The sequence below is a fragment of the Lampetra planeri genome, chromosome 23, assembly GCF_965212315.1.
Source record: "Lampetra planeri chromosome 23, kcLamPlan1.2.h2, whole genome shotgun sequence".
Taxonomy (NCBI): domain Eukaryota; kingdom Metazoa; phylum Chordata; class Hyperoartia; order Petromyzontiformes; family Petromyzontidae; genus Lampetra; species Lampetra planeri.
In genome coordinates this window covers 4,177,691-4,197,362 of record NC_136129.1, presented here as the reverse complement: position 1 = coordinate 4,197,362, position 19,672 = coordinate 4,177,691, and the positions used below count along the sequence as shown (strand labels likewise).

The 19,672-nt window shown below is 49.8% G+C and overlaps 2 protein-coding genes across 2 annotated transcripts in view; both read left to right on the top strand.

Moving 5' to 3' along the window:
* The window catches only part of LOC144726526 (transcription initiation factor TFIID subunit 1-like), a 45,050-nt gene extending 44,609 nt beyond the window's left edge, over nucleotides 1–441 (top strand). The window contains 1 exon segment of the mRNA XM_078605320.1: nucleotides 415–441. Within this exon segment, the coding sequence (XP_078461446.1) occupies nucleotides 415–441 (27 nt within the window).
* A 1,450-nt stretch (nucleotides 442–1,891) lies between these two features.
* LOC144726262 (ras-related protein Rab-12-like) lies at nucleotides 1,892–15,039 on the top strand. Its single transcript, XM_078604809.1, has 5 exons — nucleotides 1,892–3,494; nucleotides 5,124–5,262; nucleotides 6,498–6,587; nucleotides 7,683–7,787; nucleotides 8,731–15,039. The coding sequence occupies exons 2-5, from the start codon at nucleotides 5,245–5,247 to the stop codon at nucleotides 8,827–8,829; spliced, it is 312 nt and encodes a 103-aa protein (XP_078460935.1). The 5' UTR covers nucleotides 1,892–3,494; nucleotides 5,124–5,244; the 3' UTR covers nucleotides 8,830–15,039.
* Nucleotides 15,040–19,672: the final 4,633 nt, after the last annotated feature.

Genomic DNA, 19,672 nt, shown 5'->3' with positions numbered 1-19,672 from the left:
AAAGAGAATATAAGAGATTAGCGGAGGGAAGGAATCAACAAAAGTTCCAGGTTTAGGACTTTAATTCAGCCACCGCGACATTCCAGTGATTGCAGAAGGTCAAAAAGTTTTAGCGAAAATTCGAAATTTGGCCCCGGGTTTCAAATGTTTTGGCCTCGGCCAAAAGGGAGGCGGGGCTACCTGGGGTAGGGGCGGGGCTACATGGACAGGGGGCGGAGCTACCTGGACAAGGGGTGGGGCCAGCTTCAGAAGCAGCGAATCCGCTCACTGTGTGCGGTGCTAGTGGTCGAGTGGGCGTGGTTATGTAAAAGTAGGCGGTGCTACCCACTGACCCATGTATCCCAGTTGAGCCTCTCGGAAAAAAATCTGCTCTCCCATGGCCCAATCACCCCGGAATGCGCCCGAACTTGTCAGAAGCTAAGCAAACTTGAGCCTGGATAGTGCTCGGATTGGTGACCACACGTGCACAGCAGAAGCGTGCGTTTAAAGTATTTGGCTATTATAAATGTACACGTGACGGCAAGACACTTTCGTTGTGCTATCATTTGTGGCCAGGTCGCTTCTGAAAAAAGCTATATACTGTAGCTCAGTGGGCCTCACCTGGTGAAACAAAAATAGTTTAAAGATAACAGGTTGTTATAGGTGGCTGCAGGGTTTTCGTTAAACTATAAAACTATAAACGACAGTATTTTTTATTTTAGCCGGTAAGGCCCACCGCCGAGTTTTACTGCATTTTTTCTGAAGCGACCTGGCTAGAAATGCTAGCTCAACGAAGTGGCTAATGTGGAAATGTATGGCAGCCAAATGCTCTAAACGCGTGCTTATAAATGCGGACGGAAAAACCGGAGGCCCCCGGGAGAAATCCACGTGACCTCGAGGAGAGAGAGAACACGCAAACTCCAAATACTGTATACAGGCGTCAGGATGGGGTTTTAACCTACGACCTTTATACCAGGCGAGGTAGTTAATGTCTCGCCACCATGGTGGGTAGCACGTAAATTATGGTCAAATGTTGATTTGAAGCTTTCGTGATTGCAGGAATCCATGCTCTTTGGTTCTTTCGGTAAAGTCACGTGGGTATAAAATAAATAAAAATATTTACTAAATAAAATAATTTATTTTATTTTATCAAATAACTTCCACGACCCGCACGGCATGGGGAGGCCCTCATCCAGCAGTCGGTTGACACAATAACACGACGGCTCTAAGAGACGGGGGGCACAGACACAGACGCACCATATACGGAGGATGGGAAAGCGGGAGAGGGTGGGTGTGAAACATCAGCACTGGGGAGACAAAGGCGGCCGCGCGTGGTTCTAGCCACGCCCACCTTCGTGTGTCGTGCCGGCCTTCATAGGTGCTCACTCACAGCATTTGAGGGTGTGTTTGTGTGAGCTAATGTGTGTTGGTGAGTGTGTTTGGAGCGGTGGTGGAGTGGTTAGCGCGCTGCTTTACAAACCCTGCGACTTGAATTCGATTGCCGCTCACGGCCAACACCTGTGAGGATTATCTGAACCGGTCCTGGGCCTCCTCTCGGTCGACTCAGCCTCAAATGAGTACCCGGTGTGTAAACATCGCCACTAGGGAGACAAAGGTGGTCGGGCGTGATGCTGGCCCACCCACCCCATCGTGTGCCGTGCCGGCCTTCATAGGTGCTCGCTAACATCGCTTGCCCCAACATAGGATTAATATTCTTGGTTCGTTCGGTAAAGTCACGTAGAAGGGAAATAATAAAATAATATAAATATAAAACAATAAAAATTCTCACGACGTTTCGACTGCAACACAAGCAATCATCATCAGGTGTGAAATCCACTTTTTTCTAAATTTCTTACTGTGGATTTCACACCTGATGATGATTGCTTGTGTTGCAGTCGAAACGTCGTGAGAATTTGTATTGTTTTATATTTATATTATATTATTATTTCCCTTCTACGTGACTTTACCGACCGAAAGAACCAAGAACATGAATCCCTGCAGTCACGAAAGCTTTCAATCAAAATCCAACAGAGGATGCGTGAGCTAATGTTTGTTGGTGAGAGTGAACGCAATGGGTGTGTGCGTGCCATGGCCAATAACACGCGCCTGTGAGTAACATGGCACTTTGCCGCAAGCTGTGGCTGTTACGTGATACTAACACACAATCACACACACACACGCGTGCCTCAATACACATGCTATACACAACGACCCTCCCCTTGTAGCGTTAGCATTCCGTTAGGGCAAGTTAGCGCCTATGAAGGCCGGTAATGTAACTGTACACGAGAGGAGTTGGTTGGCCAGCACATGCCTGCCCGCCTTTGTCTCCCTCGTGGCGATGCTTACAAATCACACCCGGTACACGCCGACCTAGGGGAGGCCCAGAACCGGTTCGCCGTGAGCAGGAATACAACTCGGATCGCTAGCTTCCTGGAGCGGCGCGCTAACCATTACACACCAGAGGTCGCAAACGGGTTTTGATTCCTTACCCGTACCTGGCTGCACCAGGGTCGCAAATGGGTACCCGTACCCGGCTGGGTACGGGTACCCGGTTCCCTACCCGTACCCGTACCCTACCCGAATGAGTGACAAACGGTTACTCACCAGTGACTCACGGCCTACCCGTACCCGTACCCGGCCGCACCAGGGTCGCAAACGGCTACCCGTACCCGTACCCGACCGGGTACGGGTAGCCGGGCATCGGGTAGGGTACGGGTATCGGGTACCCGGTTGCGACCTCTGTTACACACGCCTGTATGTATACATGGACGTGCCCGAATGTGTACACGTGCACGGTTCTACTCGCACGCACGCCTGTATGCACACAGATGCTAGGCTCTAGGTGCACATGTTTATGTACATAAACTGCTGTGTAAAGACAAAGGTCCCCCATGTAGCCTCGGTAGACTGTTGGGGCAAGTGCTGTTAGCAAGCGCCTATGAAGGCCGGCACGTCACGCGAAGGGGGTGGGTGGCCAGCAGCACCACGACCGGCCGCCTTTGTCTCCGCAGTGCTAATGTTGACATACCGCAATAGGTGTATTGGTTTGCGGCTGAGTGGACCTAGGGGAGGCCCAAGACCGGTTCACTGGTATTGGCCGTGAGCGCACTCGTGTCACCGGGTTCGTGGCGCAACGCTCTAAGCTCTGCGCCACCGCTCCCCCCCGCTTGTACACATACGTACTTGCCCTAGCACACGTAATTCTGTCATACAGTACACACACACACGCAGACCTGTGCCCTCGCGGTCTGTAGCCGTGTGTATGTATGTTGAACTTCGTTCGCACCGTACGTAGCCAACTGTGATCATCGGAGAGTTGCGAGGGAAGGACAACAAACTAGACGCAACAAATCTGTGTGTGTGGGTATCGACCCAGCGACAGGACTCTGTGGTGGGCGGTGATGCCAGCATCAGCGTATCTGTGTGTGTCTCTCTCTCTCCCTCTCTCTCTCAGGCGTTGATTTTAAAATCAAGACCATCGAGCTTGGCGGAAAGAAAATCCGATTGCAGATCTGGTGAGCCTCGAACACGCACACGGAGACGAAGTTCCCCCCCGTATAGCGTCTGCAGGCCGTTGGGCTAACTCCTGATCACGCTGCACCTAAAAAAGCTGGTTCAGTCCACGAGGGCTTTGGTGGCCAACGCCACACCCGTCCGCCCCTTGTCTTTCCGGAGCTGATGTTTACACACCACACCAGGTGCTCATTTTATAAGGCTGCTGAGGTGACCTTGAGGAGGCCCAGGATTGGTTCAGATATTTGTCACCGATGTTGGCCGGGTGAGTAATGCAGTGCGCTAACCAATGCGCCACCGCTCCTCTCGAACGCACGCGCACACACATGCACGCGTACACTGTATGCGTTTCGCAACAGCCGCCGTTCACCACTAAGTGGCCGTGATGTCACAGCAGTGCTTGTGCCAGGATAGATGCATATTGAAACCACGTGAAGTGTGCCAGGGTGGCTGGCAGGAGGTCACGGGACAGACCCAGATGCCGTGGGTTGACTGACTGAGATGACTGGCAGATGAAAATTCTGTGCTCCCCACTGTGCAAACTTTGCTGTATTTTATACACCTGTTGCTCCGCTCGTTGTTGTGGGCATCGCTCCTCTGCTCTCGGTTGTTGCTGGAAGCCAACAGCCTCCAACTGCCCAGTAGCGTCCTTCACGGGCCTCCTCCACAGATGTCGATCTTGACACCGCTGTTACTTGTCATCAGGGAGTCTGCTTAGCTCAGGTTCTCCTGTACCACATTAGCTCATCGATCTCTTCTGTAGGCCATGCCAAGCCTGTTTAGCCTCCACTATCCAGCCAAACAGCAGCTGCTTGGACATGCGGGATACATGGCCCAGTGAACACTTCCATCGCTTGTGAAAATGTGTCGCGATCATTCAAGGATATGTGAGCTCCTCACGTAACCCAGCTTGATTAAACTCAGGATTGATCATCCTTAAGTTTGCTGAGTGGTGGTGGTCCATGTGGCCCGTAATCCAGCACCACTGTGGAAGCAGCAAGGGCTGGTGGATCGCAGAAACGTCATGAAACTCCAATCTCGTGAAAGTTGGGGAGGAGTCATACCCTGGCTCGCCAGCAGAAGGTGGTTCAGCAAATGTGGAGTCAAACTGTTCCATCTATACGGGGATAGAGCGTTGCCCCCTCGCACGTGTGGGCTTTCTCCAAGTGCTCCGGTTTCCTCCAACATGTGAACGCTCATTTATTGCCCAATAAGACTTTCATACATAGAGGATTGCAGAGCTTGGGGAGGGGAATTCTTTCACTGGCTGACCGCGTGGGAGTTGCCTTCTGTGCTTGCTTTTGGTTCCTCCTCGTCGTATCGAGAGCAAGCAGACACCGTGCGGCAGCGGAGCGTTACAAGTTGAAATAATTATGATTGTCATTATCATCATGGGCAGGCCAGGGTGGATCAAAATCTAGCTGTGAAACTCACGATGGATCGTAGGCAGGCCACTGTTGTTAGCATCAAGACGAAGGCTTAAGTGTTGATGTCCGTTCGTCAGGGCGCCTAGACTAGCCGATGGTGCCGACGCCCCCGGCAAAGAATCGATTGCCCGGCTGCAGGATGATAACCCAACGTCGGTGGCCTCCTGCCGAAGTTGACCCTGCCGAGTTTGTGCCCCTGGTCAGGGACACGGCCGGGCAGGAGCGCTTCAACAGCATCACGTCGGCCTACTACCGGGGGGCGCGCGGAATCCTGCTCGTATACGACCTCACGCGCAGAGACTCCTTCCTCGACCTGCACAAGTGGATGAGCATGGTGGACAAGGTGGGTGGGGGCGTGGTGGGCCCGGTTGATGATGAGGTTGCTTGTGAGATGGGATGTGGATGGCTTAGTGGACGGGATATACCAGGTGGTGGTTGAGGCTGGGCTGTTGGGCGTATGATGAGGCTGAGATGAAGTGGAAGAGAGAGATGACATGAAGATGGTTGGTTTGGGGTTGAAGAAATGGGTGGTTGAGAGAGTTGAGTGGGTAATTTTGTGGGTGTATGAGGTGGACATGAAAGACACAGATGGTGAGTGTGTAGCATATGTGGTGCACTGTGTGTGTACAGTACATGTGGTGTACTCTATATGGTATGCGCAGTGTGCGTACTTTGTTTTGTGGACTGTGTATGACGGTGTGTGTGGTGCGTAGAGTGCGTGTGTGTTTGTACGTTGTGTGTGTGTATTTGTGGCATGAGTGGGCAGCAATAGTTTGCGTGCTGCGTTATTAACCAGTGACGCGAGTTGGATTCCCGCTCACGGCCAACACCAGTGACGATTATCTGAATCGGTTCTGGACCACCCCTAGGTCGACTCAGCCTCAAATGAGTATCTGGTGCAATATGTGGACATCGCCACTAGGGAGAAAAAGGCGTGTGGTTTTGGCCACCCACCCCCTCGTGTGCCATGCCGGACCTTCATAGGTGCTCGCTAACAGCACTTGCCCCAACAGTCTGTTCAGGTTATATTGCGGATATTTGTCTTTGAGTGCGGTATATGTGTATAATATATGTGTGTGTTATCGTATATGTGTTCTATCTGTTTGTGTGTATGTATGGTATCTGTATGTCTGCATAGTTTATGTGTGGTGTGTTTGGTAGGTGTGGTACGAGTGTGATGTGTGTGCGGTGTATATGGTATGTGTGGTTTGAGTGGTGTGGTGCAGTGTACGGTGTGTATATGGTATGAGTGTCGTGAGTACGGTGTGGTACGAGTGTGATGTGTGTGCGGTGTATATGGTATGAGTGGTTTGAGTGGTGTGGTGCAGTGTACGGTGTGTATATGGTATGAGTGTCGTGAGTACGGTGTGGTACGAGTGTGATGTGTGTGCGGTGTATATGGTATGAGTGGTGTGGTGCGGTGTACGGTGTGTATATGGTATGAGTGGTTTGAGTGGTGTGGTGCGGTGTACGGTGTGTATATGGTATGAGTGGTTTGAGTGGTGTGGTGCGGTGTACGGTGTGTATATGGTATGAGTGAGTACGGTGGTGAGTGCGGCGTGTGTGCCGTGTGCTCAGTACGCCTCCGAGGACGTGGATTTGCTGCTGGTTGGGAACAAACTCGACCGGGAAGCGGAGAGGGAGGTCACGCGGGAGGAGGGGCTTAAGGTGAAGTCACACGGCCCAGGCCGCATACCAAGCACCATACTTGACCACATAATCCGATACGTCATCACATACTTCATCATCACGCACCCCCATGTACGAGCTTACATCACATACCACCATACATCACGTACCACCAAACAGTATCATCATAATGTATCACCGTACGACATGACGTGCCATCGTACATCATCACGTACCTCATCATCGCATACTCTCATACATCATCATCACCACATACCATCAAACATCATCATATACCACCATGGACCACCATACATCATCATCACGTACCACCATAAACACATCATCATCGTGTACCGTCAGGGATCGTCACGTGCTATGGACGTGGAAGCACAGAAGTACGGCACTGCCCTCTGCTGCCTTCCACGCTGTCAACGCCAATCCGTGCACCACCACCCTACACCACCACCACCACCCTATATCACCGTGATCATATGTGTCATGTTGCAATTGTGGTTTACCGTGGTCGGTGTGTATCGTTTACCCTGGTTTACCGTGGTCGGTGTGTATCGTTTACCATGGTCGGTGTGTATCATTTACCGTGCTTGGTGTGTATCGTTTACCGTGGTCGGTGTGTATCGTTTACCATGGTCGGTGTGTATCATTTACCGTGCTTGGTGTGTATCGTTTACCGTGGTCGGTGTGTATCGTTTACCCTGGTTGGTGTGTATCGTTCACTCTGGTTTACCGTGGTTGGTGTGTATTGTTTACCGTGGTTGGTGTGTATCGTTTACCCTGGTTGGTGTGTATCGTTCACTCTGGTTTACCGTGGTCGGTGTGTATCGTTTACCATGGTCGGTGTGTATCGTTTACCGTGCTTGGTGTGTATCGTTTACCCTGGTTTACCGTGGTCGGTGTGTATCGTTTACCCTGGTTGGTGTGTATCGTTCACTCTGGTTTACCGTGGTTGGTGTGTATTGTTTACCGTGGTCGGTGTGTATCGTTTACCCTGGTTGGTGTGTGTCGTTCACTCTGGTTTACCGTGGTTGGTGTGTGTCGTTCACTCTGGTTTACCGTGGTCGGTGTGTATCGTTTACCGTGGTTGGTGTGTATCGTTTCCCACGCTGCACTCAGTTTGCACAGCGGTTTAGCGGCATGCGGTTCTGCGAGGCGAGCGCGCGCGAAAACCGTAACGTTGAGGACATCTTCCTGCGTCTGGTGGAGGACATCGTGCGCAGGGTGAGGCACAGCGACACACGCGGCGACTGTGTCAGCAGCGTCAGGCGCCACACCGAGTGGCACAGTGACTTAGAAACACAACTGTGTTTACACTAACAGTGTTAACAAGGCAGGACGGGACACTTACTACCACGGCAGCAGTGGTAACTGTGTTTAACGGAGGCGGCATTGTACCGTCATGTTCATGGCCTTAGCGTGGTAGCAGTGATCACTTAAACACGTTCCTTCGGAGTGGGCAGGTTGGAACTTGGTTGGACAGCGCATTCGTGCACGACAGACAGACACATAATCCCTGGTGGGCAGTGTGGAACCTGTTGTTCCTACCTGTATAAGTGTAGTGTATCGTGTCGTGTATAGTGTAGTGAGTAGGTTAAACGTTGAGTTTTATAAGGGCACCATGGGGTGACCAGCCCCTCCCCACCCAGTCCCAACCTCCCCACCCAGCCCCTCCCACCTCCCACCCAGCCCCTTCCCACCCTCCCCACCCAGACCCTCCCCACCCTCCCCTCCCCACCCAGCCCCTCCCTCCCCACCCAGCTCCAGCCCCACCCCTCCCACCCCCACCCAGCCCCTCCCCACTCTTCCCACCCTCCCCACCCAGCCCCTCCCCACCCAGCCCCTCCCCACCCAGCCCCTCCCCACCCTCCCCTCCCCACCCAGCCCCACCCTCCCCACCTAGTCCCTCCTCACCCTCCCCTCCCCACCCAGCCCCTTCCCTCCCCACCCAGCCCCCTCCCCACCCTCCCCTCTCTACCCAGCCCCACCCCTCCCACCCCCCACCCTCCCCTCCCCATATGCACGACAGACAAATAATCCCTGGTGGGCAGTGTGGAACCTGTTGTTCCTACCTGTATATAAAGTGTGTCGTGGCGTTACCGTGGTGACCTTGCTAGCAATGCTGGCGGCGTGTTAACCCGCGTGTGGGGTGTGTGTTGCCCCACAGATGCCCATGGAGCCACTATCTCGCGACCTCATGACAGGGGTCCTTGCCCTCCCCTCGGAGCCCCCCGCGCCCGAGCCCCCGACACGCAGGTGCTGCTAGCGGAGGAGTGGGCCGGAGGGGAGAGGGGAACAGAGGAGGTGGTGAGGGGAGTGGGCGGGGGGAGGTGAGATGTGGGAGCGTGAGTGGGACCAGGTCAGATGGGGTCAGGTCAGGTCAGGTGAAGGTGCATGAGGTCAAATCAGATTGGGAGAAGTCCAACAGGGACCAGCTGTGGCCAGGTCGGTTACGGTATCCACAAGTCGGGTCAGGTCAGGATTATCTTAACCAGGCCAGGAGTTGGCAACCAAAATAACAAGAATAGCCATGAATTTTGATTGAAAGCTTCGGGTCAGGTCAGGTCAGGTGAAGTGGCATGAGGTCAATTCAGATTGGGAGAAGTCCAACAGGGACCAGCTGTGGCCAGGTCAGTTACGGTATCCACAAGTCGGGTCAGATCGGATCAAGGTCAAGTCAGGATTATCTTAACCAGGCCAGGAGTTGGCAACCAAAATAACAAGATAGCCATGAATTTCGATTTAAAACTTTCGTGACTGCAGGGATTCTTATTCTTGGTTCTTTCGGTAAAGCCACGTAGAAGGGATATAATACAATTTCCCTTCTACGTGACTTTACCGAAAGAACCAAGAATAAGAATTAGCCATGCGAGTAAGTTCGAGACGGCGCTCCTTAATAAATAGCGTCACGAAGTGGCTGTCGAAGAACCGCATGCCGCTCTGGAGCCACACGTCGCCGACCCCTGAAGCAGCCCAATTGGTCGTTTCCCTCCATCACCTCCCTCCTCCTCACCTCCTCCATCACCTCCCTCCTCACCTCCTCCATCGCGAGTCCACGCCACGTCCGAGACGCTTCGGACAACACAAAGGCACCCGGCAAGCATCGCCACCTCGTGCAGTGCAGTCGAGGAGTGCGAGCGAGCGTCGTCTGGCGAGAGAGGAGTGTCGTCGCTTGACAAGCGCAAGGACGGTCAGGAGCCGTGTCTGGCGGGGGAGGTTTGTACGTCGATGAGTGTCGTGCGATCATGGGGATTTGTTTTCCGTGCGTGGTCCGTAATGAGCATTGCCGTTTGAAGTGTTGTCCGTCGGGTGAGGAGCATTGTCGGCGAGTGTTTTAGGCGGCAAGTATTAATTTGTCAGTGTTAGGAACTGATTGGGTGTTGCCTGTTACGGAGTGTTGTCTGAGTGTTGTTTGGTCAAGAGAGTGTCACGACAGGGAATGTTTGTTGTCCCCTCATCGTTGCCTACTGCTCATCGTGGTCAGAGCGCGGTCACCTCGAGTGTCGCTTGCTGAGGAGTGTGATGCGCTAATGTTGTCTGCCAAGGAATGGGATCTCTTACATCGTTGGGAGGATGACGTCCCAAGAAACGGAACCGATTGTCATCTTGTAGATGAAGTTTATTTGTTTAGCCATGTTTCAAACTCATGAGACCAGGATGAATATAATTGACAGCGTCCCGCCCTGGGTAGTGACCTGGGCTTGTCTGACGCGGTCCATGTGGCAATGACAGCACCGGCACCGATGTTGACGTTGACGCGCTCGATGGTAAACCTAGAGTCTGATTGGTCGTTAGCTGAGCTTCCTTCGCAAACTCGGTGCGTTGGACAAGCCCAGGGCACGCAGCCTCGAGTGGGTAGCAAGTAATTCCATTGAGCATTCTGTCTGTCGGCAGGTCGAGAGACACAGTTCTCTCCACCACGTTGCTCGATCTTGCGTTGCTCTCTTCATTTGTCCGTACGTCCCTGTTGAATATTTTCTCACAGCGACGTTCTCTTGCTTCCTCTTGGTCTATTTTCCCAAAGAATCTTCCCTGCGTCACCTCCATCGGCAAAGCTGTGTCGCTACCAGGCCCGTGTTTAGACCTCTTAGCTACGGATTTAAACTACCCAATTAAACTAAACCTCCACGCAGTTAAACTAAGCCACTTTGTGCACCGATACGGTAAAATGAAGATGCATTTACTGCGGTTTACCATGGCCGGTTCAGTTTACCATGGTTCGCCGTGGTTGGTTTACCGTAGTGGGTTCCGTTTGCCCGTGGTTTCACGAGAGTGTGTGGTGTCGTGAACCCAGGGGTCATGCACACCCATAACTACTACGTATACGATCTTGATTTGAAGCTTTCGTGACTGCAGGGAATCCATACTCTTTGGATCTTTCGGTAAAGTCACGTGGGTAGAAAATGAAATGGATCGCGACGTTTCGAACTGCTGACATCAGCAGTCCTCCTGCTGTGTTTGTTTTCGCCTGATGACGGTTGCTTGTGTTGCGATCGAAACGTCGCGATCTATTAATTTACTCCATATACGAATCGCGAACTTTGGTTATTGCCGCGCTGTTCAATGCATGTATCTTGCGCTTAGTAATTTATCTTAATCGATGAATTGTTCAATCGTTAACACCGCAACTCAATGAATTAGAAAAAGAAAAAATTATCGATTCTTGAATCAAATCTCAACCCCCCGAATCATGACGCGTTAGGACACCAAGTAGCTACTAGAGAAGAGCCACACTTGGTTTGTGTCTTCTTTTAAACTCTGAACATTGGGCTGCATTTGCAGCGCGCTGCCCATTCCTCTGCTATGCACTGCAAGGGCAACACAGATGGGGAAGCTGCAGGGGGTGCGGCAGGGAGATGCGCCGCCGCCGTTCCTGCAACGGAGGAGTGCAACTCTCTGCGGAGAGAAGCAAGAAGCGTTAGAGCAGCGTAAGGGGGAAACGCGCTTCCGCGCACAAATGCAGCCCCGGTGTTCAGAGGCGCCGAGTCGATGGCAGCGACGTCCAACTCCCACGACGAAAGGCGGACGAGCGCTAAACGGAGGTGTGATGGCTTGCGATGGGAAGAAGCGAGCAGTTTTGGGGCAGAGAAAAACTATCAAACTACCCGGTAAACATGGAACGTTTGGGCCAATGGTTCCAACCGCATAGCACTGTCGACCCAACGTTGAATGTTTAATGGGTAGCCAACTTAACGCCAACACCCTGCCCTTAGCCCGAACTAACTAGCGAATCAAAAGTTATAGGGAGCTGTACTCGTAACAAATTGGCATATTATTCTTACGTGTCAAACCTTACAAATTGGCTTTGTCGGGTGGTGGCGGGTTTAACGACACATATTTACATGATCTAACCCAAGAAACCTCGATTGTGGAAAAGTTATGGAACCCAGGAGGGATGATGGGCTGAGTCAACCAACCCGCAACCAGGGTTTGAACTCTCAACTTTCTGATTGCGAGCAGTTCACTTAACCGCCGAGCCAGATGCCCAGTAGCCAATCAAACACTTCAACTAGCCAATCAGTTTCGATTTAAAGCTTTCGTGACTGCAGGGATTCATATTCTTGGTTCTTTCGGTAAAGTCACGTAGAAGGGAAGTAATAAAATAACAAAAATAAAACATAATAAAATAATTCTCACGACGTTTTGGCCACAACGCAAGCAGCCGTCCTCAGGTGAAGAGGACGGCTGCTTGCGTTGTGGCCGAAACGTCGTGAGAATTATTTTATTATGTTTTATTTTTATTATTTTATTACTTCCCTTCTACGTAGCCAATCAGATTATATCCCTATTATGAACCTAATCAACTAGCCAATCAGCCACAAGTACTAGCTCTTTCATGACAGCGAACCAACTAGCCACACACCCTAACGAGCTAACCATGACAAGTATTGGTACTAGCTCTCCCATAGAATCTAACTCTGAACTAGCCAATCAAATTCTAGCGCTGACCGACTCGCAAATGATGTAACAGTACTCGGCTCTTTGCTGCCCCGAGCTCCACCTACAATAATGTTTCACCAGGGGGGTGCATTCAATGAGCAGAGCGCTCCAGAGCGCATTTCTATTCAACGGCCTGTTCGCCCCGAGCTCATTGTCACTGACAGGAGCTGCTTTGAGAGGAGCTGCCTCGTCAACGTGTCAAGATCCGGCCAATCGGAGGCACACCGTACGTTGTTCGACGCGATATGCTTAGGCATCCTAAGGCAGACCGTTCGATAAGAACTAAATTCAATCTCGTATCGCCACGGCAGGCCGCTCTGGCTCATTGAATGCACCGAAGCGCAAACCTTTTACATTTATATTTTTTTAGTGTTCGCAGATCTACGCTCCCATTTCGGTCGCCTGTGTCAAAAGAAACACGTGGCATTGTTCAACGACGTCGTTGGGCGGTTGCATAATGGCGCCATTGTGACGTCATCGACCAACGTGTGCCCGGTGGGGTTTCTCGTCCATGACGTCACTAAGTCTTGAATTACGCTCCCGGTAACTGTTGCAGTTCATCGATTTAAACATTAAAATGGATTCTCACCGCTTGCCGAGCGTGCATCGAATCATGTTGCGTGTAAATGGATTACACTGGTCAACACACTTTTTCTGGCATAAGGTATTCCAACGGTTTTAAGGTAAATTTGGGGTGCTGATTCCAAATCTGGCATCAGTTTTTGTCTATCACATCAGGTTTTTGAGATCTGAAATATTGCATTTTCAATAAAAACTGCAGAAGAAAAATATTAAATAAATGTGGATATCTACATAAAATGATATTATAAACACTATCCTAAAAATACAGCACCATATTTTAACACTAAAGCAGTCACTGATTCGCAACAACTTGCAATCATAAGTGACAGAGTTAATTTCGGCTAAAATCAATGAAAATGGGGTATGCCGATAGCATAAAAATGAGATGTGATAGAGCAAATCTGAGATCAGATTTGGAATCGGCACCCTGAAATTAGTCTAAAACAGCTTCAAAAGTCCAGGCCAGAAAAAAAAAATGTTTTGTTGTTGACCAGTGTAATAATTATTACCAGTTGCGCACATTATCATTGAGGTTAACAGTTGTAACCATGGTGACGTTGCGAGCCTTAACGCTAAAGAGCCGAAAACGGTGACGCCGCAAAGAGATTGTTTCTAAAGTGATGACGTCATTGCTGCCTTTGATTGTGACGCCAACCACCCGTCGCAGGTGACGTAATGACCCCAACGATGTCACGATGGAGCAGTGCTGCCACGTGACCCATTTTTACAATTTCGACGCAGCAAAACAATTCAATATATTCGTCAATAACTCAACCCTTTAGATAAAATATATTTTACGATCTTCTTGGTTCTTTCGGTAAAGTCACGTAGAAGGGAAATAATAAAATAATATATTTTTTACATAATATTATCTTATTATCTTATGTTATTATGTTTTATTTTTATTCCTTTATTATTTCCCTTCTACGTGACTTTACCGAAAGACTTTACCGAAAGAACCCAGAAGATGAATCCCTGCAGTCACGAAAGCTTTAAATCGAAATATTTTACGATGTTTCGGCCAATGACCCTTTCGTCAGTTGGCAAAGATAAGAGGTTGATCTCTGCTTTAGTGTAAAGCTTGATCAGAACCTCCGCGATCAGTTGAGGCAATTACATCCCTGTGGAAGCCGCGCAACTTAATCATCGCCAGCTGCTGCATTGTCCACATGTGAGCGGGTAGTTGCTTTAGTGAGGATCAACCGATCAAAGTTGGCAAATGTGCATGCGGTGAAATGCGTAACTGAGACATCACCGAGCAGATCGCTGCCGGAAAGTAGTCTGTCATATCCTGCAAGCAACCAGTTGCGCATCCGCTTGCAACTGGTTGCAGAGACCACAGGTGATTCGGTTGCATGCAACCAAGTTTACGCAGCTCAAATGTGGACAAATCTCTGAGCAGATCGTTGCTTGAAATGCGCCTTTTTCCCTGCAAGTGACCAGTTGCACAACCCATTGCAGAGGCCGCAAGTGACTCGGTTGCATGCAACCAAGACGGGCAACATCACTCGGAAGTTCACCTGGGTTTACGTGACAGGCCAGCGTTATTGACGAATGCGTTGTGTTTTTTTGTTGTTAGCAGAAGCAGCAGCAACAGCGTCGCAAACATTTTAATTTTGTTCAAACTTTTTTTTTTTATGTGGGATTGCTTTTGCGTTTAACTTTGATAAAATTAAGGTTGTTTGTTTTATTTCCTGCATTCATATTCTCACCCCGCCATGTACTGCACCTTTATAATAGTAATAATGCTGTATGTTATTGTCTGTATGATATTATATATAAGTATATATAAATATACAACTGACGTGTTACGCCACCGGCCTCGACTAAAAACACACAGGGCCGAGAAAAACTTAACAAACAAACAAAAAATCCCATGACCGATTCGTGTGAGCGTTTTTGCGAAATGGTTTCATTATATATAATAATAATAAAAAGAACAACAGAAAAGTTACATTTTGACGCGGCTTCAACTGTGTTTGCACCGATCCTTTTATTGTCAAGTTCGCCGCGATTGTGTAGCTGTGTGCGGGTGAGATGCCATCAGAATCAGAAGTTTATTTCCCGTCGATCGGCGAAGAAGCTCTCTCGCAAGGGCGACTCGGCCGAAAAACAACGTCAAAGCATTCCACAATTACAACATTAAAAAAACACACTTAATTTAACGTGCGTTGAGAGTATTTGGCTACTATAAATTTCCACATGATGGCAAGCCACTTTGTTGAGCTATCATTTGTGGCCAGGTCGCTTCTGGAAAAGAGCTACAGTATATAGTTCCGTGGGCCTTACCAGGTAAAACAAAAAAATAACAGGTTGTTATAGGCGGCTGTAGGGTTTTAGTTAAACTATAAACTACACTATTTTTTTTCATTGGTAAGGCCCACTAAGCTATATTGCGGTTCTTAAGAAGCGACCTGGCCACATGACAGCTCAACGAAGTGGCTGATCGTGTAGTGTAAATCCATAGCAGCCAAATCTCCATACATATAAAAGGGAAATGTGTGAATGTGTGTGTTCGAAATGTTTAGCGTACTTCCCAACATGCAACAAACTTGAAATTTGGCATGTGAGTAGCTTCCAGACTGCACAATGGAAAAGGTATAAAAATAGACTTTTGTATTTTGGGGGAGGGGGGGGGGTGCAATAATGGATATATTTTGCACGGCAAGTGAGTGGTGACGTCACATCTGTGATGTCACCCGCATGCGGCAGCGTCACGCAATGTGCCTGCTGACGTCACAGTGTGCCTACTGACGTCACCCCCCTCCAGCACCCTCCACGTGGACGTCGATTCTAAACGTGGCAAGGAAAACCCTGAGGGCCCGAAGAAAGATCCACGCGACCACGAGGAGAGAGAGAGAGACACGCAAACTCTAAATGTACAGCAGCAGGCATCAGGGCTCGAGATCGAACCTACAACGACCTCCTTGCACACCAGGCGAGGGAGTTAACATCTTGCCCCGATTGAGAGCCGTTTAATGTCGTTGAATTACATCGGCGCGTTCAAAACTCGGAAGTTAATTTCATGAGCCCGAGTCGGTTTCGACGAGGACGGAGATGGCAGCGTGGAGACGCGAAGAGACGAAACGTCGCGGTCCATCGACGCTCGCGCCTGATGACGGTTGCTTGTGTTGCGATCGAAACGTCGCGATCTATTCATTTACTCCATATGAATCGCAAACTTTGGTTATTGCCCGCGCTGTTCAATGCATGTATCGTGCGCTTAATAATTTATATTAATCGATGAATTGTTAAATCGTTAACACCGCAACTCAATGAATTAGAAGAAGAAAAAATTATCGATTCGTGAAAAAATGATCGATTCTTGACTCGTTAGAACACCAAGTAGCTACTAGAGAAGAGCTTGCGCAGAGACTTGATACTATTTGCGCAGTGATACATCGCGTACCTCGTTCCTAAGCTCCGCCCCCCGCTTCGTGTCCCGTGAGCTCCCGCAGAGGCAACTCCGTGTCGCCAGGGGGCGATGGCGACACGCCCGAAGACGTTTGAGGAGCGCCGGTGGTGGGGACGGGAGGAGATGGATCTGCGTGGTGTGGAGCGTGGTTCATCTTCTTGGTTCTTTCGGTAAAGTCACGTAGACGGGAAGTAATAAAATAATAAAAATAAAACAATACAATTTTATTAAATTATGTATTATTTTATTATGTTTTATTTTGTATTATTTTTATTATTGTATTACTTCCCTTCTACGTGACTTTACCGAAAGAACCAAGAAGATGAATCCCTGCAGTCACGAAAGCTTTAAATCGAAAAATGGAGCGTGGTTGTTCAGTGGTGTGGGATGGTGTGTGGTGAGTGGGTAAGGTGGTTGTCTTGTGAGTAGGATGTGGAGTGTAGTTAAGTGGTGTGGGATGGTGTGTGGTGTGGAGAGTGGGTAAGGTGATTGTCTCGTGAGTGGGATGGGATGTGGAGCGTGGTTGTTGAGGGGTGTGTGGAGTGGTGAGTTGGGTGGGTAAGGTGGTTGTCTTGTGTGTGGAATGTGGAGTGTAATTTAATTTATTTTAACTTTTTACCTACGTGACTTTACCGAAAAAAAAAACAGAGTATGAATCCTTGCAGTCACGAAAACTTCAAATCTAGAATTGAGGAGTGTAGTTAAGTGGTGAGGGAGGGTCTGTGGTGTGGCGAGTGGGTAAGGTGGTTGTCTCGTGAGTGGGATGGAACGTGGAGTGTAGTAGTTGCTAAGTGGGGTGTGGTTGGCTGTGTGGTGAGTGGATTGGTGGTTGTGTCGTGAGCGATGTGTGCAGGGTGGTGTTGATGTGAAATGTGGAGTGTGCTTGTCAATGGGTATATCGCGGTGTGCGTGTGTGCGGTGTGCGTGTGTGCGGTGTGCGTGTGTGCGGTGTGCGTGTGTGCGGTGTGCGTGTGTGCGGTGTGCGGTGTGCGTGTGTGCGGTGTGCGTGTGTGCGGTGTGCGTGTGTGCGGTGTGCGTGTGTGCGGTGTGCGTGTGTGCGGTGTGCGTGTGTGCGGTGTGCGTGTGTGCGGTGTGCGTGTGTGCGGTGTGTGTGTGTGTACGGTGGCTGCGTGGGGAGCGGTAGTGTAGCGGTTCACGTGCTGCGCTACAAACCCATAGACCCGAGTTCGATTCCCGCTTTCGGCCAACACGAGTGACGATTATCTGAACCAGTCCTGGGCCTCCCCTAGGTTGACTTAGCCTCTCATGTTGTGGTGTGTAACAACTGGGGAGACAAAGGCGGACGGGCGTGGTGCTGGCCCACCCACCCCCTCGTGTGCCGTACCGGCCTTCATAGGTGCGGGGTATGGTGTTTCTTGTTGTTGCTCTTGTATTGTTTACAATGCCACCTGGAGCATCCTTCGAGATGAAAACGTCTCGTTTCCCAGGATGTCCGTGATGTCGACTGGCAAACAGGTGAAATGACACGTGCACACATCTTAATTCTAAAACAATCTCCAGTGCGTGGGTTGCGTGTGACGAGGGAGCGGTGGAGGGTGGAGATGCGTGGCGAGGAGGTTGTGGAAACGTTTAACTGGAACCCATCCAAGATGATAATCCGCCGAGTTGGATTGGAGGCGGGATGTGAGAGGAGGCGGTGAGAGCTTGTGTGCATAGGAGTCAACGGCGATGAAGAAAAATTAACCGGTAAAAACAAAGTTTTTCACTATAAATCCTTTATATGCGTGGCGGCTAGAGTCCTCTCGTCCTCTGGCTTGAGATGGCTGCCACCTATGGGTCAGATGATTGCGTGCCACCATTAAGCAATTGGTAATTAAATATTTTAAAAAAAAAATCATAAAAAGTGTAAAATTTTTGGAAAAAAAAATTCACGAAAATAAATTGTCACGCACAACGAGTATGTGTGCAAAATGTCAGCTCGATTGGATCACGGGAAGTGGGTTAAAAAACGACCGAAAGATTTGCACAGTCGTAAGCAAGCAAGCAAGCGCGCAAGTGAACTTAATATAAAGGATTTAATAAAGAGCCTGGGGAAAGGGGGTCGATATGTAAATCCGGAGATACCTTTGGCAGGAGAGATGTTTTGAGAAGCGGCAGTGAGGTTCAGGGATGGAACAACACGGGGCTTTCCTGAGAGGATGACAGACCGAGAGGGAGGTGATGCCTACCTCGTGACGGAGACGCTCCAGGAAGACGGGAGTGGCCTGCAGTATTCTCGATTTAAAACTCACTTCTTTAGGACTGCGCCTTGTTCTGTTTAGTTTGTTGATGTCCCCCGCACCCTCGATTAGCACGGTTGGATAGGTATGGTGCGAAAGAAGTTTCGACATACCGTACATACATCAAAACGAAATGTTACTGGCGACGTTGATGAAACTGAGTAAATTTTGTAGGGGGGCCACGGTGGGTAAGCGGGTGAGCAGGTGATGGGGCGGTGAATCTGGGATGAAACAAGACTTGTTTTTGTTCGGTGGGAGATGATGATGATGGCAGTGGCGGTGATGTGTATGGTGACAGGCTGAGGAATGTCAAGTGTTGGTGGCGGGGCAGACACGGACGCAGCAGAATGCCATTCCTGATTTTCTTGACCTTTTCATGAATAGATAATAAATAGGACCGTGAGCTGTTCACGCTTTACGACCGACAGGGGTTAGTGGAAGGGATCCGCGCTCCTGTCGTCCTAGGGATGGAGGCAGCTGACAGCGCCGAAGAAAGGGGATTTCGAGTTTCCAGCACAGCTTGCCGGTGGTACCGTATGCATGTACTGTATGTTGAACTTCTTTCGCTCCCTACGTAGCCAACCCGTGCAAATCGGATGTGCGGAGGAAGGACAGCAAATTGGGTGCCACGGTGGCTAGGAGATGTTAACTACCTCACCTGAGTTTAACACGTAGGCTTTCGCGACCAATATTATTCATAATCAACGTTTTTGGGTTTAGATCGCGTTATTTATAAATGTGTCGTAACCCTCCACCACCCGACACGGCCAATCAGCAAAAAAGTGTCACGTTGACAAAAGACAAATAGTTCACTGCTTTAGCCGACCGGTGTATTGAAGCGTGAAACCACAACATTTACAATTTGAGTACGACGTTTCGCTGGTAATTGCATCCAGCATCATCGGGCAATTCGCCAGAATGGTGAGGCTCTG

Bases quoted from the DNA above. Each gene is read 5' to 3' on its own strand.
- LOC144726262 (XM_078604809.1), top strand. The intron at 6,588-7,682 runs GTGAAGTCACAC...CGCTGCACTCAG, and splicing joins CGCGGGAGGAGGGGCTTAAG to TTTGCACAGCGGTTTAGCGG. The intron at 7,788-8,730 runs GTGAGGCACAGC...GTTGCCCCACAG, and splicing joins TGGAGGACATCGTGCGCAGG to ATGCCCATGGAGCCACTATC.